Below are 21868 nucleotides of genomic sequence, written 5' to 3' on the forward strand. Positions count from 1 at the left end.
ATCCTTTACTCTCCTGCCCCTGTGCCAAGCCAGAGCAGTCAGTATCCTCTTCCCCCTTTCCCTAATATAGAAGCCTTGGGCCTTTGAAGAGGGCAATCTGGCACCCGAATATCAAATATCGTGATCCTTCTTTCATGACAGCACTCTCCTGCGCTGATGGCTCCGACCTTTGAAGGACACAGGAGTTAGTATCCTTGAAATGATAAAGCTCACTCTTGGGCTATGGGAAAGAGGCGATTAAGTATTCTCAGGCAGCTGTGACCGTGTCATAAAAACACGATGGTCTCTGATAGCAGTATAAGTTGTTTCTTCCCAGGTCAAAAAGGTCTTTTTCTAGCTGTGCAATTCTGCCTGCCTGTCTGAACAAACGCTATTGGGTTTGAAGGACGGCACTCCCTTTTCCCCTACCCAATCACGTAACGCTAGGAGTCTAGAAACCCAGTTTATGCATCCTCCTATATACCTCAAACTCCTAGATTTTAGGGGTTGTCTCCTAACCTGTGCAGCAGGAAGGACAGTGGGAACCGGGTCTGGGCTCACATAATAAAACTCTTTGCCTATTACATCGGTGTTGCAATTTCTAGCTGTGTTTTGGGGTTCCCGAGAACTGGACATAACAGGGTCAGGACCCTGGGGAAAATGATCCAGCTGCAGGGCTGATCAAGGTCTCTCCAGATGCACAGAACATTGCTCTTGGTCTCTGTTTATATACTGTCCAGTGGGGACCATGGGGTTCTAGGGCTGTGTATCTTGGGTGAAATGATTGGGTCCTGGTTATCAGGTGCAGCTTTGGTAGGTGTAGTGAAGTTCCTAACTAGACTATTTTTGCAGGTTTAAAGTCTTAAAAAAAAACAAAACAAACAAACAAAAAAACTATGCTCATTATATTTGGTTAATCAAAAATCTGAGGAATGCCCCTGGGTGGCTCAACTTTTTACCTGGTTACACACCTGCCGTGGGTTCCAAATTGCCCATTCCAAACGACAGTTAGCCTGGCTGAAGGCTAATCTAAAAGAGCTCTATCTGGGAGACCTCAAGAAACTAACTTGCTCAGCTCTTGGTCCCAATCTAGCCTCAATACACATTGGATAAAGGCCTCTGCTGGCCCAAATTCGGAACTTTTGATTTTAATTCCTAAACTGATTTAGATAATTTCATAAAATGAAATGGGGAGTGGCCCCTCCCCCATATTTCTTCATTCTTAAGCCCCTCACTGTAAAGGCTCGAGGAAGCCAGCCTTTTCCTTTGCTAAACTAGTCCAACTTACTAGAGGGGAGTATGCCCCCTGCTGTGCGCAACAGTAAACACAGTCTTTATTGCTAAAGGTCAGGCTCCCATCTTTTTTCTGCTCCCTGTCTGTCCTTTTGCGCTGCCTCAGAAATCTAACAGAAAGGACGAGTACTAAAACTCCTTTCTTTATACTCTCATCTCTTATGACTTTCTCATGGATAAACTTCCATTTAAGTAATATTTAATAAAGCCTTCAATTCTGCTTCATAAACTGGCTAGTCCTAAGACTGTCAGCGTGGAAGCCACGAACTCGCCCTCTCTCCCCCTTTCAAGTCTAGGGAAACTCCTCGGGGTGCTTGAGGGGGCGGTAGCAGGCAGCTACATCCCGACCCGCAAACAGCTGACAAGACAAGCACAATCCGGTTGGTTCCCACATAGCAAGGTTTCTGTACGTCCCAAGTCACTGTCCCAGTTCCCTGACTACTCCTTGGCTGTAGTCACAGGCTTTTTCTGGATGGACACAAGACAGCGGCCTCCCGCGCATGCGTCCCGCCTGCGTTCCGCTTCTCACCGTGCAAGCCAGCCGTCGCGCCCTCTTACGTCATTAACTTAGCGCCTCAGTAGTGGAAGGCCCGGGGGCCTGTGCTGCTTGCGGCGCGCCCCGGGGAGGGCCCGGCGGGCGCCTGCACATCAACCACGCGGCCCGGGGAAGCCTCGGAAAGCCCGGCGGATGCCGGCGAGGGGCGCGCGGCGCTGTGTGGTAGCAGAGCCGGGCGGCAACAGGGGTGGCATGGGGCTGCAGAGGGTGCGGCGCGGGCGGGCGGCCGGCGGGCTGCCCGGCGCAGGCGTCCCGGCGATGTGTGGCGCTGGAGCGGCGGTGGGAGCGGCGGCGGCGGTAGCGGCAGCGGCGGCGGGGGGCTCGGCTTCGGCTTCGCTACGGTGCTGGTGCCGGCGGCGGCGGCGGCGGCGCAGACTTCTCCTCAGGACCTGGCGAGCCCGGGCCTAAGCGGCGGCCCCGCAAAACCCCCGCACGGCGCTCCAGGCCGGGCCCCTCCCCGTCTCGCCCTGCCCCGGGAGCCTGCCTCCCCGGCTGGGGATGAGGCCGGGAAGCGGCTGCGCGGGGCCCAGCACAAAGGCTTGTCCCCAGGGGCCGCCGCCGCTGCCGCCGCCACCGCCCCCACCAGCCTAGAGCCGCCTGTGGAAGCCGAGCCGGCACCCGGGCCTTCATCTCCTCCGGTCCCCAGGGGCGGGCGCTGCCCATCTCCCGGAGTCCCGGGGACCCGAGCTCCGAGCCCTCTGCTTCCTCGGCTGCCAGGGGACCGGACAGCCGCGCAGCCTTCGCCGCTTCGGGCTGTGGGAGCCCAGGGGAGCATGTCGGAGGATAGCAACATGGAGAAAGCCATCAAGGTAAGCGGGAGATGCAACTCATCTCCTACTGTGTCCGGCGTCGGCCTTGGGAAATCGAGAGAATTTGGATGAGCGGTAGAGGTTCTAGTCACTAGCACCTAGTAAGTTCGGGTTTCAGACTTCCCGGGAAGGGGATCGCTTTTGAAGGCCCAGAGTGTTTGCTTATGTAGGGTGAGTCTCTGGTTCTCTCTAGTTTCCTTGGTTGATACAGTTTGTGCTCAGCTAGAACGAAGTTGAGTAGTGTGGAGATACTTGATATGAGTAGAATTCAGAGTGCTTCTTAGGACTCTCATCTTTCCACCGCTTCCAAGTGCTTCTTGGTGATCCACTGCAACACTTGGCAGTGGCTCTGATCCTTCCTGATGGGTCTGAAACAAGCTTGTTTGAGACCTTAGCTTCAGGAGTTGGTTTACCTTTGTTCAAAACCTATTCTTTGGCTTTTCCCTCCTCTGTGCCTTCATATCCTTCTGTCTTCTTGTCTACTCTCAAGAACCAAGAGTTTACTTCTGAGGAGTTAAAAGTGCCCAGTACTCTAAAACTATCCCAAATGGGACTGGGAATATAGCCCGGCTGGTAGAGTACTTAGCCAGGCATGAGTCCCTGTGTTTGCTCCCTTGCACTGCATAAAACTGACACGGTGGTGGAAGTCTGTCATCCCCCCACGCAGGAGGATCAGTTGAGGGTTCCGGCCAATGCTATGATTTAATATTTGGCGGGTAGGAGGAGCCTGAGCCCAAGCCTGATTACCAGAGTAAGATCCTTAGACCCACATGGTTGGAGAGAGCCAACTCTGGCAAGTTGTCTCTGATCTTTGGGGACACACACCCAAAAACTGAAAGAAGAAAAAGTTCAGGGTTGTCTTTGGCCACAGAGTTAAGAGGCCATCCTGGAGCTACAAACTCTGTCTATAAATAAGTACATAAATTAAAATAACTCAAGTCTGGCCCAAGTAAAAGAGATTGTTTTTCTTTTCTGTCCTTTTGGTTTTTTGAGGGAGGGTATTTCTGTACAGCATTGGTTGTTGTGGAATTCATTCTGTAGACCAGGCTGGCCTCAAACTCAGAGACCTACCTGCCTCCGCCTCCCTGAGTGAGCGCTGGGGTTAAAGGTTGTGTGCCACCCCCGCCCACTGAAGTCCACTTTGTTTAGATTTTTTTTTTTTAATTGCCAGTAACAGTTTTGTTTTGGGTCAACACTCTTCATGTTTTTGGATATTTGACAATTTTATTTGTCATTTAGGAAAAACAGTTCAACAAAACAAAAGAGAAATGAAAAGTCCTTAGTTCTGTCTTGGTATCAATATTACTGTCCTTTAGTCATTTTAAGTGTATGTGTGTCGGTGTATGTATGAATGTATGTATGTATGTATGTATGTATGTATGTATGTGGGTACATATGCACACACATGGAAGTTGGCTCTCCTTCTGTCATGTGGGGTCCAAGGATTTGAGTCAGCTTGTTGGCAGGTGCTACTGAATCCTCTTTGGGCATACTTTAAAAAAAAATAAACAAAAAACGGAACTCTTTCTTGAGGACTGGAGAGATGGATGGCTCAGTGCTTAAGAGGATGGGTTGCTTCTGTAGAGGCTCCAATTTGGTTTTTAGTGGCCACACTAGTGGCTCACGGTCACAGCAGTCAGTAACTAGCTTTGAGGGATCTGACACCTTCTTCTGACCAACAGAGCACACACATAATTAAAAACAGAAAGGTAGGACAGGGGGAGGCACACCATTAAGCTAAGCTCTTAGGAGGCAGAGGCCTGGAACTCTGAATTCAAGGCCAGCATGGTCTACATAGAGAGTTGTAAGCCAGCCTGGGCTACATAGTGAGACTTGTCTCAAAACAAAACAGAGTCCATTATATCTTTTCTTTCTTTCTTTTTTTTAAAGATTTATTCATTTTATTATATATATATAAGTACACTGTAGCTGTCTTCAGATACACCAGAAGAGGGCATTGGATCTCTTTATAGATGGTTGTGAGCCACCATGTGGTTGTTGGGAATTGAATTCAGGACCTCTGGAAGAGCAGTCGGGTGCTCTTAACCGCTGAGCCATCTCTCCAGCCCCCATTATATCTTTTCAAAGCGGATCAATTTGTATCCAGTAGTCAGAGATAGTTGCTGCTGATTCCCACAGCACCACATAAGATGATAAGTTCTTGTGTTTTTATATATCTACTATTTTTGTAGAAAAATTGGACACTCCATAACATAGTGACTCTGGACTCTGACTCTTCCCGTATTTGTAGCTGCCTAGAATTAAAGGGAAATTTATTTTCCTTGTGCATGCTAATGTCAGATCAGGGTTGTTGTTCTTGGCCTCTGATATGGGCTGAGAACTTCTGAGGCTTTTACCCCCTGCCACTCAACCCCTGTGGTTCTGGAGTCCTTTCAGAATGGAGCTGATTTGCAAAGTCACTTTTGGCTTTAGATTTTTCACTGGCCTTTGATTCCCTCCTGTCCATGTATCAGTTTCACGAGGGCTCACTTTGGCCTCATTCTATGGCTCTGTGTAGCAATTTGCCCACATATTCTGCATTCCTGGCCAGGGCCATTGTCTCTGAGCTCAGCACAGCTGTGCCTTCTCTCCCACATTTACCTGGTCTCACCTATGCTGCCCTCTGTTTTCTTCCCTGTCCCCTAGAACAACAGCATTGTTGGCTGTCACACAGCTCTGTGCTGGGGGCAAGCAACCCCACTGACTGTTTTGGGCAGTTTGCACAGAGGGTAGAAGCTGGAGGAGCCAGGCTGGCTGCTGCTTTTGACCTCACTTCTAGTGGGTTTAAGAAACAGACAGTTCTCAGTTTGTTTATACCGTTGTAAAACTGACAACTGACTGGGTCTCACTGTGTAGCTGTGCCTGGTCTGGTACTCATTGTTGATTAGGTTGTCCTGTATTCAGAGAAGCCTTCCTGCCTCTGCCTGCTGCGTGCTGGGAGTAGAGCAGAGAGCCCTCCTGGCTGACAGTCTTGTTTTGACATTTTGTCCAGCTTTAAATATATTCATGGAAAGCAGTTGCCTGCCTTCACACCATGAGTATGAGAATTGCCTGTTTTGTTGTTACTGAATGTTGATGGCCTACCAGGGAGAGATGAATGGAGAATGCATACTTGATCCACTCCATCCTGGACATTGGGTTGTTTTTATTTAAACATTCTCAAATGGTGATAGTGGGTCATTACTGAGGACAAGTGGTCTAGAAAGTGCCATGCTTCCTTCTGTGAAAGCAAGTGTTTGAACCTCAATCTCTAATGTGGATGGGATACTCTCTGCTGTCAGGTACATCCTTAGCCTGGTAAGATTAGGCCTGAGAGTTCACACTCCTGACTCAGGGTTTCTGTTGCTGTGAACAGACACCATGCCCACCGCAGCTCTTAAACGGACAACATTTAGCTGGAGTTGGCTTACAGATTCTGAGGTTCAGTCCCCTATCATCATAGCTGGAAGTAAGGCAGCGTCCAGGCAGGCATGGTTCTCGAGGAGCTTAGAGTTCTACATCTTAATCCAAAGGAAGCCAAGAGCAAACTGTCTTCCAGGCAGGAGCAGGGTCTCAAAGTCAACCCCTGCAGTGACACACTTCCCCTAACAAGGCTACATCTCCTAATAGTGCCAACTCCCTGGGCCAAGCATATTCAAACCACCACTCTCCCATCCACACAAGTTGAACAGTTTGTTCAAGGATGTAAGCTTCTATTAATACCTGACACAGTTTTCTGGACTCTCAGTTTTTAAGATTTAAAAGAGTGCCAGGTGGAGCTGGCAGGATGGCTCAGCGGTTAGAGCACTGACTGCTCTTCCAGAAGACCTGAGTTCAGTTCCCAGCAACCACATGGTGGCTCACAACCATCTGTAATGGAATCCGATTCCCTCTTCTGGTGTGTCTGAAGACAGCGACAGTGTGCTCACATACATAAAGTAAATAAATTTAAAAAAAAAAAAAAGAAAGTGTACTTGATTGTCGTAGTGAAGACTCACAAGTTACTGTGCTGTACATTTGAATACATGAGTGGTGCTGGAGGCGGATGAAGGCCTCTCATATGCTAGGTAAGTGTTCTGCCACTTATCTAAAGTCCTAATGTTTGTTCCATACGTTGTCTAAAGCATCATTTGTCTACTTAAATAGACCACGAAGGTGGATTGCAGTTCTCTTATTCTTGAACCTGTGTTATCGGGAGGTAGTGGTTGGGAGGAGATGGCAGTCATGTGAACAAGTGTGCGATTGTGAAGCCTGCGGACTGGGAGGCGCTGAGGCAGGGCTGTAGCTTACAGTTGAGTTACCTCTGCCTCTCCTGTTCATCTTCTTCTTTTTAATAGGAGACCTCCATTTTAGAAGAATATAGTATCAATTGGACTCAGAAACTGGGAGCTGGAATTAGTGGTCCGGTTAGGTAAGACAATGTGGAAAAGTGGGTGTGTGTTCTGGGAACAGACATAGGAAGTGAGCTTTGAGCCACAGGCACCCGATGCGCCATCAGAGTTGGCCTGAGTTTAAATTGCAGTTTTTATTTGGCTTTGAATTGTTGTAGTAGCATGTACCACTGAGCTACCCCAGCTCATAGAGGTGACAAGCTAAACCTCAGGTCCGTCCTCATAATCTGTTTGTTGCATTTTTATGAGTGAGTGTGTGGAAGTCTAAGGATGACTTTCAGGAGGTGGTTCGCTTCCCCCGTGTAGGTCCTGTGGATCTCACTGGCCCCTTGGTAAAGGCCTGTAGTTAGTGTTTCATAGCTAGAAACAGCTAAGTAGTAAAGTCACACGGTCTGTAGTATTATGGGCTGATTTTAAGACGTTAAGATATTTGGACCAGTGAGATGGGTTGTTGGGTAGAAGTTCTTGTTACAATTCTGATGGCCTGGTCCAATAATAATACTGGAAGGAGAGAACTGATCCCTGCAGGTTTCTCTGTGACCTCCTTATGTACATCACACATGAAATAAAAAAATTTAATGTAATTCTAAAGATGTAAAAGGTGGGGCTGGAGGTGGGTCAGAGGTTTAGAGCTGCAGCTGCTCTTGCAGAGGCCTGGGTTTGATTTCTGGGACCCATAAACTGGCTCACCAGTAATTCCTCCAGGGCATCTGACGCCCTCTATCGGTTTCCACAGGGAACAGGCGGTGAACAGACTTACATGCAGGCAAAACATTCATACAATAGAAAGAAATAAAAATGTTAGGAAATAAGACTGGCCTTTTTGAGAGGCCATCGTTTCTTCAGTCCTTTGGTCGTGAGCTGACATTACCTGCTGAGGCTGAGACTCTAGTGTGGCTCCGTGGCTGAGCAGACAGCAGGAGACTTCACCTTTGCCACCTGCTGCTCAGGGCACATTGTTTGTATTCCTTTGCCTGTGTGTCTGAGACAGGGTCTGTTAGGCCATGCTGTCCTGGAACTTGCTGTGGAGATCCTGACTACCATTGTGATTCCTTTCTATACCTAGAGTCTGTGTAAAGAAATCTACTCAAGAACGGTTTGCACTGAAAATTCTTCTCGATCGTCCAAAAGCTAGAAATGAGGTATGTTCCTTATTTGGCTTGCACACGCACGCACGCACGCACAGAGGGAGAGGGGGTGGTCTTTCCTCTGCAGGCCTGAAAACTCCATTAGATGCTTTACTGCTCCAGACAGTGTGGGCTCACCCTCTGGGAACTGAAGTTTGTTCTTCTGGAAGAGCAGGAGACACCCTTAACCACTTAGCTGTCTGTCCAGCCCTTGTTTAAATGTTCTTAGAGCCTTAGGATATATATGTATTTACAGTTAAGGCAGGTAGCTCTCTGGAAAGTGAAGAGATGTGTAAAGACTGTCTATACTTCCTCTCTTCATGTTACCATGTCGAGTGCTCCAGTGATGTGGAGAGCTGGCGTGCAGTCTTCACTCACCTCACAGTTTACATTAGTAGCAGGAATGTGAAATAGTGAGTTGTGCACGTTGTCATTTGTTAATAGAGGGCGTAGTGCATCTGTTAGTGCAGTTTTTTGTTTTTTTTTTTCCGGAGCTGGGGACCGAACCCAGGGCCTTGCGCTTCCTAGGTAAGCGCTCTACCACTGAGCTAAATCCCCAGCCCCGTGCAGTTTTATTTGTATGGAGGAGGCCAATGGTCTGGACAGGAAAATACTTTTCCTAGTATTCTAGGTGACAAGGATTTCTACAGAAGTAGGCCGAGTGTGGTCAGTTTTTGATGGTGTTTCCTGTGTTCTCTTTAAGGTGCGCCTGCACATGATGTGTGCCACACACTCCAACATAGTTGAGATTATTGAAGTGTTTGCTAACAGTGTACAGTTCCCTCATGAGTCCAGCCCCAGGTAAGACTGAACAGGGCCATCACCATACATGTCCATGTGGAAGTCATAGTTGTAGACTAGTGCTTTTCTCCTGCCCTGCCCTGCCCTCCCTCCTCTCCTTTCCCTACCTCTTTCTCTTGTGTTTTAAATGCTAGATTATGTAACCAGTGCCTCCGCTCTCATCCCCAGGTTCTCTCAGTCGCCTCTGGGGAATCTTGTTTCATTTGCTCCCCTTCTCCACCATTATTTTGATTACTTTCTCTTTTCAAAAAACGTTTGGGGCTTGGGAATTATAGGTTAGTGATGTAGTGCTAAGCATACCTAAGGCCCTGGATTTAATCGTGTGTGTGTGTGTGTGTGTGTGTGTGTGTGTGTGTGTGTGTGTGTGTGTGTGTAGTTAAAAGCAAAAGAAAACATTAAAGGGGTTGGGGATTTAGCTCAGTGGTAGAGCGCTTGCCTAGGAAGCGCAAGGCCCTGGGTTCGGTCCCCAGCTCTGAAAAAAAGAACCAAAAAAAAAAAAAGAAAAAAAAGAAAACATTAAAGAGCCAAGTATAGTGGTGCATGTCTATAATCCTAGCCCTTGAGAAGCTGAGGCAGGAGGATCATACATTCCAGTCTAGCCTAGTCTACATAGTAAGACTATGTTCTAAATAAATAAATAGGAATTGAAATAGGTTCTACTTCAAATTGGCGGGAAGGGCCTAAATGTCATTCCAGCATTCCAGGCCAAGTCTTAGAAGCCGTACAGCAGAAACGCCCCAGGGCCTGCCCTGACTTGCCTTTTGAAAAAAGAAGCCATCCTTGTTCTAGTTGCAGGAGTTTGGGAAGCACCTGAGGTGGAGTCTGAGGGGCAGTGAGCAAGGCGCCTCCTCCCTTGCATTCAGAACTTTACAGAGAAGAGCCTGTGTAAGGGCAGCCTGGGAGACCAGTGTCTCAGAGGCTGGGGGTGCACAGTAGAAAGGGTACAGGAGCTGTGCTGTTAAAGCCAGTGAGAGGTCGGTGTGGTCCACCGTGTGCTCCGATGTTTGAAAGCACTTTGAGTTTATGTGAGGGAGAGGAACCAGAAACTCATGCTTTCTTTCTTGCTTTCTTTCTTTCTCTTCCTTTTTCTTTCTTTTGGTTAAGACTGTGAGAGCCATTGCACTGTAGTGGCTGGCCTATGTGCACTCGGAGAGTGGCTGCACATTGTAGATGAGGTCACTTTAGGTCAGTGTTTGATGCTTCAGGGTTTTTCTTTTTCTTTGCTTTTGTTTTTTCCCTTTTTCTTTTCTTTCTTTCTTTCTTTTTTTTTAAACTTAACAAAATCAAATGCTTTCAAACAGGGCTCGACTCTTAATTGTAATGGAGATGATGGAAGGGGGCGAGCTGTTTCACAGAATCAGCCAGCACCGGCACTTTACAGAGAAGCAAGCCAGCCAAGTAACAAAGCAGGCAAGTCAACCCCGGAGGGCAGGCGGGCACAGCCAAACTGCGACCACCTTGTTAAGCAGTACAATCGCATTGGGGGAAGGGAAGCTTAAACAAAAGCTCCATTTGGCCTCTCATTGCCTGCTTTGTTATCAGAAAGGACATTTTCCTAAAAGTGCCACTGACTCCTTTTATACTTTAGGAGGGAGGACTGTATTTTTAATTGCTTGTCACCTTGCCCAAGGGCTGCTGTGAGAGTTTGCTCCACTGTCTTAACTGTGGACAGTTGTGGGCAGGTAGCTTCTGATGCATTTGATACCACTTGAAAGGCCTTAAGTATAAACTTGTCCTCAGGCGTTTGTGCCCAAGATGTTTCTTGCCTAAGTCACCTATCATTTCTGCAGGTTTTTGTAATAGTGAGTGATTCTTACTTATATTCTACTATGTTTACTGTAGAAATACTTTGTCCCATACAGTACCCTCATAGAGGTGACAAGCTAAACCTCAGGTCCGTCCTCATCCCAAGCAAGCAGACAATAGGAAAGCACGGGGCGCAGCGGTTAGCACTGTAAGAAAGCTTGCAGATTCTCCACCCTCCACTCTCCGGTGTCTCTGGACGCCTCCTTTCTCATTGACTAGGAGTAACCACTATGTGAGGTGCTGAGAGGAATCACAGGGTTGAGGAACTATTTAACTTTAGTTAGACTGTTCACTTTTCAATACTAAGACTAAAGGCTGAGATGTGATCATTTGTAAAACAAAAGCTGTTGCCCTTTACTTGGATGCATTGTTGTGAGGTAGGAAGTCGAGCTGGCTGGTTGGAAGGTGTTGGTACCATTCAGCTCTCTAGGGTGCAGGTACCGGGAGGAGCAGCTCTGCTGTCCACAAGGAAGCCCTTCCTACTGAGGGCTGCTGCCTGTGGCTCCCTACAGTACCTGTCACAGCATAGGTAAAGGGATGGCCCCAGCATCCATCTTATGGGATGTGTCCTCTGCTTTATTCTGGCAGGACCCTTTGTCGGCATGCTTGTTTAGTAAATATAAGTTTTAGTTAAACTAAGGCCGATGTATTTCTGTTTCTTGGTGTCCCAGTCTGTCTTAGTTTCTCTTGTGTTGAGCTTTCACACTAGGGGTGTTAGAGATGGTGCTTTTCTAAGAGGCCACTGGTCCACTGTGCCCTTTTCCAGATAGCCCTGGCTCTACAGCACTGTCACTTGCTAAACATTGCGCACAGAGACCTCAAGCCTGAAAATCTGCTTTTCAAGGATAACTCTTTGGTGAGAAAAATTGCTTTCTTCGTTTGATGCTGTCACTGTGTTCTGTTTTGTTCTGTTTCTTCCTAAGCTGGAGTCTGCCTGTCCCAGGCCAGCCTTGAACTCACTGTGTAGCCGCAGGTGGCCTTGAACTTCCATCTCCTGCCTCCACCTCCTTTCCAGTGGTGGGATTCCAGGTATGCATCACCGGATTCAGTTTATGTCACCGTGGGGATTGAACCCAGGACTCAGCACACAGTAGGACAGCACTGTGCCAACTGATGTACATCCTCAGGCTGCTTTAAATTTTGTCATACTGTCTTGCTTTGTAGACCAGGCTGGCCTGGAACCCATGTAAACTAGCTGGGATTGCAGGTGTACGCGCCCCGCTGGTGTGCACAGGAGGTTTTAGCCATGGGCTTCTCATACTTTAGTTTCCCACTCTTTCCTTGTTAGGGGCTCAGAAATGTCAGCACACCCATGGCATGGGTGATTTGGATGGTGCAGATATATTTGTTGGACTTACAAACTTGCACTATTATCTGGACAGCTTTGGGGAGAGGCAGGGATTGACACACTGTCACGTAGTTCCTTGAAAGTCAGGTCTGAGTTGCTGTTAGCTTGATAGGCGGTGTTTCTCTTGTATTCCTGCCCCCCATATGCTGCTTGTCAGTTGCTCTGGTTGCCATGAAGCTCATGGCTAATCTGAGAGGAGGGCCGTAGTTAAGGCTTTGAACTCACAGGTATTAGTCAGGGCTGACCACATAGATTTCCTGCTTCTCTATTACTTTTAGATTACTGATTGATTTTTACGTGTATGAGGGTTTTACCTGCAGGTGCATGCAGTACCTGTGAAGGCCAGAAGAGGGCATTGGATACCCTGGAACTGGAGTTACAGTGGTTGTGAGCTGACCCATGGGTGGGTGCTGGGATCCACAGCCAGGCATTGTGCAAGAGCAGGAAGTGCTCCTAAGTGCTGAGCACTCTGTAGCCCTCCACCAAGAACAGCTTCCAGATGCCCTGTCCAGGCCAGGTCTCATACTCATGGTAATCCTCCTGCCCCAGAGTACAGTGCTAGGATTACAGGCATGAGCCACCACACCTGGCTTCCATAAAGTGTTTACTGACAACTATGTGGTGTTAACTTCAGTTTGTTTTCTTTCAGGACGCCCCTGTGAAGTTATGTGACTTTGGGTTTGCTAAAGTTGACCAAGGTGATTTGATGACGCCCCAGTTTACCCCTTACTATGTAGCACCTCAGGTAAGCATGTTCTCTTCTTTAGGATGTACTGCCAACTTGCTTGAACCCAGGCCTCCCCCACCAGGTTTCTCTGTGTAGCCTTGGCTGTCCTGGAACACCCTGTAGACCAGTCTGGCCTTGAACTTTAAGATGTGCCTGCCTCTGCCTCCTAGTGCTGGGATTTAAAGGCGTACACCACCACTGCCAGCTGACGAGAGGTTCCTGCGCCTACTGTGGGTTTGACCTAGTGCTGCTTGTCTTCCCGTATTCATTTGGGTAGAAAGACTGTTGGCTGGAGCTAGTCGTTACGTAAGACACGGAGGCCTGCCCCAGTTAATCCTGACTGGTAACAGTACTGGGGGGAAGATAGGTGTTGTCCTGGGCTTGAGGACATGAAAAGGGGTTCTCTGGGGAGCCCTGGCTGTCTTACTCTGTAGACCCAGGCTAGCCTTGAACTCAAAAGATCCATCTGCCTCTGCCTTCCGAGTGCTGGAATTAGAGGCGTGAGCTCCCGCTACTTGGTGAAGGGTTTTATTGCCGAGACAGGGTCTCACCATGTCCTAAAGCTGTGTCCCCACTGTGTATACCAGACTTGGGCCTAAAGGTTACACCAGCATGCCAGGCTGAGGGTTATCTCAGTGCACCAGCATGCCAGGCTGAGGGTTATCTCAGGGTTCTTTCTGTATTGTTGATTGCCATTTGTCTTTAGCCTCCCTGTCGTCTGGCTGAAGCTGTGGAACACTGGTGATGTGATCTCCAGTGAACTCTTGGCCCAACTCCTTTCCAGGTACTGGAAGCACAGAGAAGGCACCAGAAGGAGAAGTCTGGCCTCATCCCTACCTCGCCAACGCCCTACACTTACAACAAGGTAAGGGAGGTGCTTGGCTCCTTCCCAGTGGACTCAGTGGCTCTTCTGTGAGATGTTCATGATGCTGCAGCAGCTGGAATACAGCACGTGACCTGGAATCCAAGATTCTAATCTGACGAGATATAGAAAGTGATCCCGTGATGGCAGTGAAGTGACACGGTTGACATTCATTTTAGACAGAAAGGCCATTTTTGAGAATCTGAAACTCAAAAGCACACTGATGGTTTACATTACCATTCTTTGGTACTTCATGAAATGACAATTTGAAAAAGATAAAAAGGCACATTTTTAAAAAGCTCCTGTCTAATGTGGACGGTGTCTTCTGAGCATAGCAAGTGCTTGGTTACGTGGTGCTCTCTGATCTGAGCCATGAGCCCGTGAGGCCAGCGTCTCTGGACATGGGTCTTGGAGTAGCTGTGAACAGATTCTGAAGTGGACTTGCTCTTTGGGCCCTGCACACTAACTGTGGGTGACAGTGGCCTGGGATAGCTGCTGTGCATCCACGTGCTCCAGCTCTGTGGCCACCAAGCTGCATTTGCTTCAAAATAGGCTTCAAAATAGGGATTCTCTGTGTAGCTATGGCTGTCCTGGACCTCGCCCTGGAGACCAGGTTGGCCTTGAATTTGCAGAGCCCCACCTGCCTCTGCTTCCTGAATGCTGGATTAAAGGCGTGTGCCACCACTGCCCAGCTTAAACTGCACTCTGGACAGGAGCAGTCATAGCATTTGTGGAGTTTGCAGGCCACCTCTAGCCTAGCCAGAAAAGGGCAGGTTCAGTGAGATACCCCTTCTCAAGGGGACAGTGCCAACAGTGCTAGAGGACACCAGACGTGCTCTGGTCTCAGATGCATAGTGCATGGGCATTGTATACCCCCACTCCCATATGCACAGACATACACAGCACAAAACATCAAAGCACCCTGATGCAGATGGCTCACTGGGAGGACCCTCGGCCTGCTGTGCACCTGATCTGATGGAGCTTGTATGGTGTGTAGCCTTTAGGGCATGTGACCACAGACCTAGACACCACCCGAGCTGACAGTGGCTCTGGACTAAGCGCCTCTCTGCACGAGGCTCACCAGAACTGTTACAGAGATGGGTGTTGTAAATGTGACCCAACCCTCCACTCTTGTGCAGGACTTGTAGCTGGAGAGCACTCTGCTCGTTCTAACAGGGTCTTCTTTTCTTCTTGACTTTTTTTGTTTGTTTTACAATTCAAATAGAATTTTTTTTTAAATTTATTTATGTATGTGAATACACCGTAGCTGTCTTCAGACACCAGAAGAGGGCATCAGGTCTCATTACAGATGGTTGTGAGCCACCATGTGGTTGCTGGGAATTGAACTCAGGACCTCTGGAACAGCAGCCAGTGCTCTTAACCACTGAGCCACCTCTCCAGCCCCAAATAGAATCTTTTAATGAGAATAGAGTAGGACACAGTTGTCATGTGTGGCCAACAGAGTGTCTTTTGACCTCCAAACTTTGTCACACTACTTTGGCCTTTTCGAAGTGGCTTATGCCATCTTGGCACCATCTTACTTCCATGTGCTCAGCCGCTGTTCTCTGTCCTCCCCGGTCCACGTTGACACGGTGTATGCCGAAGTGGGAGCTAGCTTTTAGCTACTGCTCTTTTGCTCCAGGCTGGCCTCATATGCATGTGGTACATGGTGCCTCACAGGTGCCCCAGCTGTCACTGTCCTTGTGAAGTTTGGTGATTTTAGCCTTTGTGTGTTGGGGCTACACCTGAACCTTAGTTTGAAGCTCATTTCTAATAGGAGTGGTTATTTTCTGTTTTGTTTCAGAGCTGTGACTTGTGGTCCCTCGGGGTGATAATTTATGTGATGCTATGCGGATACCCTCCTTTTTACTCCAAACACCACAGTCGGACCATCCCAAAGGACATGCGGAAAAAGATCATGACAGGGAGTTTTGAGTTCCCGGAGGAAGAGTGGAGCCAGATCTCAGAGATGGCCAAAGACGTGGTGAGGAAGTAAGTCTGGGGCTGCGGGGAGGGTGGCTGGGGAGCCCTAAAGTGGAGGCAGCTTCCTGTTACACTGTCCCTAGAGCCTCCTCATTTAGCCAGGCTGGTGGTGCGGACTTTTAACCTCAGCCCTTGGGAGGCAGAGGCGGAGGGAGGCAGGTGAGTCTCTGCAAGTTCAAGGCCAAGCCTGCTCTACAGAATAAGTTCCAGGACATCCAGGTCTACAGAATGATCCTATTTTGAAAAGCCAGAACAAGAGAAAAAAGTTCTCCTTATTTATACTCCTTATTCATTTATAGAAAATGGAACTCTCTTCCTTTTCTATTCTATCCCTAGATTATGTCCCAGGATTGTAAGCCTGGGGGTGCCCTGCAGCCAGTCTCCATGGGTGTGAACTAAGTGACCAGCCTCCTGCTGTGTCCTTCTCCCCTCCCCTCCTCATTTTCTTTTGTCATTTTGTTTTGTTTTTGCTTTTGCTTTGAAATAGGATCTTGTTCTAGCTCTGGCTGGCCTAGGACTCCCTGCGTAATGAGGTTGGACTGAGACGCATAGTGTTGGTGCAGACGTGCACAGTCCATGCCAGCCTGTGTCTTTCTCACACATAAGCCAGCAGAGGTGGATCCAGTGACAGCCTGTGTCTTTCTCACACATAAGTCAGCAGGGGTGGATCCGATGCCAGCCTGTGTCTTTCTCACACATAAGCCAGCAGGGGTGGATCCGATGCCAGCCTGTGTCTTTCTCACACATAAGCCAGCAGGGGTGGATCCGATGCTAGGCTTTCAGGACAGCCCCTTTGACCTTCTGTCCCTTTTCTACTGTTGCAGAGTGTGGTGATGGTCTCAGGGCCACACCCAGTCTTCTCTGCTAGATGGGGGCTCTGACAAACTCTGAGATGGGGATTCAGTAAGCACTAGGGATAGCAGGGGCTGAGGGGATGGTTCATTGGTTAAGAGCACTGTCTGTTCGTCCAGAGTTAGGTTCCCAGCACCCACATAGTGGCCCACAACTCCCTGTAACTTCAGTTCTGTTGGGCTTCATGCCCTCTTCCGGTCTACTTGGGCACGACACCCATGCATAGAAATGGCAGAATTTCTTTTTTTTTTTTTTTTTTTTTTTCGGAGCTGGGGACCGAACCCAGGGCCTTGCGCTTGCTAGGCAAGCGCTCTACCACTGAGCTAAATCCCCAACCCCAGAAATGGCAGAATTTCATACATAAAAGTGAATGTTAAAGAGTCAGGGATAGCGACTGCATAAGGGTTGGTTCAGAAGATGATAGAAAGCAGAGTTGAACTCCACACATTTTCTTCTGCCTGCCCGTGTGGAAAGCGCTGCTGTGCCGGGGTCATGGTTTCCTTTTGGGGTTTGAGAGGAAGGGAAGCAGGGCAGAGGCTGTGCTTGGGAACTGTCCTGTTGACCGCAGCCCTTCCAGCGTGAGCTGTGCTAGGCAGGCTCATGCCTGCCTGTGTTGCCAACATTGAAAGGCTAAGGTGGGAGAATCATAAATTCAAGGCCAGCTTGGGTTACAGAGACCCTATATCGAAACAAAAAAAGGTTTAAAAAGTGAAGTGGTGGGCTGGAGAAATGGTTCAGCGTTTAGGAGCACTGATTGCTCTTCCAGAGGCCCTGACTTCAATTCCAAGCAACCACATGGTGACTCACAACCATCTGTAAAGGGATCTGATGCCCTCTTCTGGTGTGTCTGAAGACAGCTACAGTGTACTCCTATACATAACATATGTGAATTAATCTTTTTTTTTTTTTCTTCTTTTTTCTTTTTTTCGGAGCTGGGGACCGAACCCAGGGCCTTGCGCTTCCTAGGCAAGCGCTCTACCGCTGAGCTAAATCCCCAACCCCGAATTAATCTTTTTTAAAAAAAAAAGTGAGGTGGTTGTTTAGGGAGTGTGTTATAAAGAGGGACTATTTCCTAAACTATATAAAGGACTTTTTCTGCCGGTGTAAGAGCAGGGTTTGACTTCCCACCAGTCTTCATACTGCTTCCACACCACATGCCCAGCCCTCGGTGTCCTCTTCTGAGTGTAGGTATGCATGCATATAGAGGTCAGAGGGCATTCTTCAGACCTTCATCCATATCCCTCCCCCCCCTTCTTCCTCTGCTTTTTCCTTGACATAAGGATCTCTCACTGGCCGGGGTCTCTCCAAGGGGATGTAGGTGTATCCTGACTCAGACATTTGGAATGAGGTGGTGTTTGAGAGAGTGTGGGAGTGTGCTGGGGTAAGCTATGTGAATGGATGTGAGGTCACAAAGTTTGACCAAATTGTGGCTGGTCCAGAGACTGTTGGGCTTAGACAGTGCCGTGTGCTGGTTGTTGGTGGTGGTTACTGGCTGGAATATAGAGAGGCCGGGTCCTACCATCAGGTGGGATCCGGTTACATCTTAGATAACAATCTCCTGTGTGAAACTACATGACCCTTAGCTGTGCTACAGCTTCTCTCAGCTAAAAGTAGTTTAAGCTTTTTCCCAGAGACCTCAGCTGGGGATTAAACACAGATAGGCCTGTTGGCTTCCCTCCTGAATCCTGCGTGCGATGTGCTCTGAAGTATTTTTGAACAAACTTATGGTACCATTTTTAATCTGGTACCACTTTCAATCTTCTGCCCAGGAAACCTCAGCCATAATATATCCATAAGCACTACATGTGGCTAGCGTCCCATCCTGCCTTGATCCCAGAAGCTCCAGGCTGGGAGGAGTTAGGAGAAAGTCAGAAGAAGCCAAGGCTATTTGGAGCTCAGCCCAAGAACTTCCTTTGTTTCTTTTGGGGACATTTTATGCATGTTGTGTCTGTTGGTATGTTTTCTTTGAAGGCTTCTAAAGGTCAAACCAGAGGAAAGACTCACAATCGAGGGGGTGTTGGACCATCCCTGGCTCAACTCGACAGAGGCCCTGGATAATGTGCTACCCTCTGCTCAGCTGATGATGGATAAGGTGTGTGAAAAGGAAGTGTGAGAAGGGGAAGTTGGGGTGACTGAATATGGTGCTTAGAGGGAAACCGTGGCAAGTATGTGTTTCCTGAAAAATCAAGATCCAGGAGATGGCTCACAGGAATGTCCTCTCCACTTCGGGTGTGGGTTTGGTGGCACAGAGCATAAAGACCCTCCCTGCAAGGTGTTGAAATCAGGCTGGTTCTAAAGGCAAACAAAACAAAGTGAGGATTTTAGAAACCAGATCGTCCATGCTGTGGGGATTCAGAAACAGGGATATCTCTGAGGATGTAGATCATTCTGGAAGAAGGCAGAGACCCTTACACTTACTGTTGCGAGGAATATGAAGATGTTTTGTTGTTTTATCTGTATGCCATGTGCGAGAAGGTGCCTCAAGACCAGAAGGAAGGTAACAGATCCTGGAGCTGGAGTTACAGGCGGTTGTGAGCTGCCTGACACAGGGGTTGGGAACTGAAGTTGTGAGAACAGTGTGCTCGTAACTGCCGAGCCATCTGCCGCCCACCACTGTTAGTAATTCTTACTGAAACTTCTGTCCCCATTGCCAAGGGAGAAGAGTAATTGAGAGGTGGCCTATGGGCAGTCTGCTGTCCACTGATCGTGAGGGAGAGGCCACTGCCCGACCAAATGTCAGCTTTGTGCTTCTCCTTTGTCTTAGACCACCTTTTAAGGGCCAAATAACAAATGGACACAAGCTGCCAAAGTCAGGCACAGTGACACACCACACTCAGCACTGACTTGGGAAGCTTAGGTTGGCAAATCATGCGAGTCCAGGAATTGAAGATGAACATGGGTGGCATAGCAGAAACAAGAAGGTCCCGAAGGCAGGCTTGAGCTGATGGCAGTCTCACATGCAGGCAGTGGTTGCAGGGATCCAGCAGGCTCATGCCGAGCAGCTGGCAAACATGAGGATCCAGGACCTCAAAGTCAGCCTCAAACCCCTGCACTCTGTGAACAACCCCATTCTGAGGAAGAGGAAGCTACTGGGGTAAGTGAGCGCGCCTCTTTGATCTTTATCATGACAGGCGCGGTTGATGGTGAGTGCTGAGCGCTCAGCCACGTCTGCCCTCTTTGACTTCCTATGGAAAGAAAGTGTCAAAAGTGTCGACATTCTAAATTACCTTAGGAGTGGGACACATTCTGTAGTTACTTTCTGAATGTCCTGGGGTCCCGATTTGGATCTGGGCTCTGAGGTCTGACCTTGCTCTTGTCATTCCCCACATGTGTAAAGCTCCAAGCCAAAGGATGGTGTTTATATCCACGACCATGAGAATGGAGTCGAGGATTCAAATGTTGCCTTGGAAAAGCTTCGCGATGTCATTGCCCAGTGCATCCTTCCCCAGGCTGGTAAAGGTCATGCCACTTACTAATGTTCTGCGTGTGTGCACGTGTGTATGACAAGAGGATCAGATTCAATTTGTGATTTGTCTTTTTGAAGTACATGTATGAAGGAGTCCACATTACTAGTAAATACAGGCAGTGTGAGTGTAGACACGTGGTTACTTCTGTATCTTTGGTCTGCTCTGACATTCTAGGTTAGGCTTAATCCCCAGTGCCGGATGGGGCCCGTGTCTGTTGTCTTCTTTTCACAATGAAGGCACAGAGTAGAGGGAGAAGAATGGAGAGGTGGGCAGGGTCCAAGGATAGCGTTCAGCCATCTGCACCGTTCCCAGAACATGACACACTGCGTATCTGAGTGTGAGAACACTGCTGCAACTTCCTTGGGATTCAGCAGGCTGTGAAGTGAGGGGCTGTTGTCAGCTGATGGAGATGCTTCATATTAGATGGGGCCACAGAAAGTTGGGTCAACCTGTCTCCCTAAATCCTGTGCGGTTTAAGAGCACTCAGAGAAATTGAGTGTTTTGAAGCAGGGGTTGTTAAGAAAAGGGTAGGACACACAGCCTTTTCTTTCTCCTTCTCTTGGCCAGATGTTTTTGCTCAGAATGTTTTCTAACTCCCAGCACTCAGCCTGGGGTGTCATCACATTTGCGTGAAAATGGAAACTAGGAAAAGCTCAGTGACAGTAGTCAGCCTAGAGCCCTGGGGAGCCAGTCACTAGGAACTATGGTTTCTTTTTTTTTTTTTTTGGTTCTTTTTTTTGGTTCTTTTTTTCGGAGCTGGGGACCGAACCCAGGGCCTTGCGCTTCCTAGGCAAGCGCTCTACCACTGAGCTAAATCCCCAACCCCGGAACTATGGTTTCTTAATGAATTGGACAGCATAGCACATCCTTCCATTTTTAACACTAAAATCCCACGATGCTCCAGAAAAGTGAAACTACTTCTCCATTCTTGCCCACAGGAGAGAATGAAGATGAGAAGCTCAATGAGGTAATGCAGGAGGCCTGGAAGTACAACCGGGAGTGCAAACTCCTGCGGGACGCGCTGCAGAGTTTTAGCTGGAATGGTGAGACACACCCCTGCCCTGTGCTTAGACTCAGATAGTCTCTGAGGCCAGAGCTCAGTGAGGACAGGGCCTGGAAGGGGGATAGGGGAGGGGCGTCGGTATATCTGCTCCTTTGTGACATTCCTGTTTTGGTTTTGGCCTATCATTCTACCTGGTTGTAGCTTTCTTATACATGTTTGGGAGTTTTTATGTGCTTGGGTATGGGTGAGTCCTTTGCCAGACAGAGTGATCTCTGGTTTAGAGAACCGGAAAGCAGGGCACCTGGACTTCTGCTGGGCAGTGTGGGTGGGTGGATCTTGCTCGGAAGGAGTTGTGTTGACTTTTGTCTTTTCTTGCTTTTCAGGTCGTGGATTCACAGATAAAGTGGACCGATTAAAGCTGGCAGAGGTTGTGAAGCAGGTGATCGAAGAGCAGACCCTTCCCCACGAGCCCCAGTAGGAACCGCTTCAAACTGTTTTTAACAATTGGAAAAATTATTCCTTAATGTAAAAAGTAATTTTTATGTAAATTAATAAATCATAATTTCATTTCCTTGTTGCTTAAAGTTGCCGTATAGATTTAGGTTCAGAGTTTCCTAACAGTCACCTGTTACTGTCCTTAAAAAGCTCAATTCCGGGGCTGGGGATTTAGCTCAGTGGTAGAGCGCTTACCTAGGAAGCACAAGGCCCTGGGTTCGGTCCCCAGCTCCGAAAAAAAGAACCAAAAAAAAAAGCTCAATTCCAATACATATATTAGCGTAGGGTGGTTGAGTCTCACATTGTAAGATGACATTGTCATCGCTTCTCGGCCTTTTGGCTAAGATCAAGTGTAGTAAGATGACATCGTCAAGAAAAGTCATCAAGTAA

At 48.3% G+C, this 21868-nt stretch overlaps 1 protein-coding gene and 1 long non-coding RNA gene across 12 annotated transcripts; one reads left to right on the forward strand and one right to left on the reverse strand.

Annotated features, from left to right (window-relative positions):
* The first annotated feature begins 1883 nt into the window (after positions 1 to 1883).
* Positions 1884 to 21554, forward strand: Mapkapk5 (MAPK activated protein kinase 5). Of its 11 annotated transcripts, none has more exons than XR_015634126.1 (14): positions 1884 to 2637; positions 6954 to 7027; positions 8074 to 8149; positions 8838 to 8935; positions 10237 to 10345; positions 11508 to 11597; positions 12739 to 12834; positions 13601 to 13681; positions 15483 to 15670; positions 18485 to 18605; positions 19278 to 19607; positions 19851 to 19972; positions 20919 to 21023; positions 21367 to 21554. XR_015634126.1 is itself a non-coding variant. In XM_087579196.1 (14 exons), exons 1-14 carry the CDS (start codon positions 2602 to 2604, stop codon positions 21459 to 21461), a joined length of 1416 nt encoding a protein of 471 aa, XP_087435322.1. In that variant the 5' UTR covers positions 1884 to 2601; the 3' UTR covers positions 21462 to 21554.
* On the reverse strand, positions 16751 to 21734 carry LOC148002336 (uncharacterized). Its single transcript, XR_015634844.1, has 2 exons — positions 20812 to 21734; positions 16751 to 20681 (listed from the first exon to the last, which is right to left on the reverse strand). It is a non-coding gene; the product is annotated as an uncharacterized LOC148002336 (long non-coding RNA).
* Between the last annotated feature and the right edge of the window lie 134 nt (positions 21735 to 21868).

This window comes from Rattus norvegicus, chromosome 12, assembly GCF_021556685.1.
Source record: "Rattus norvegicus strain SHRSP/BbbUtx chromosome 12, alternate assembly SHRSP_T2T, whole genome shotgun sequence".
Taxonomy (NCBI): domain Eukaryota; kingdom Metazoa; phylum Chordata; class Mammalia; order Rodentia; family Muridae; genus Rattus; species Rattus norvegicus.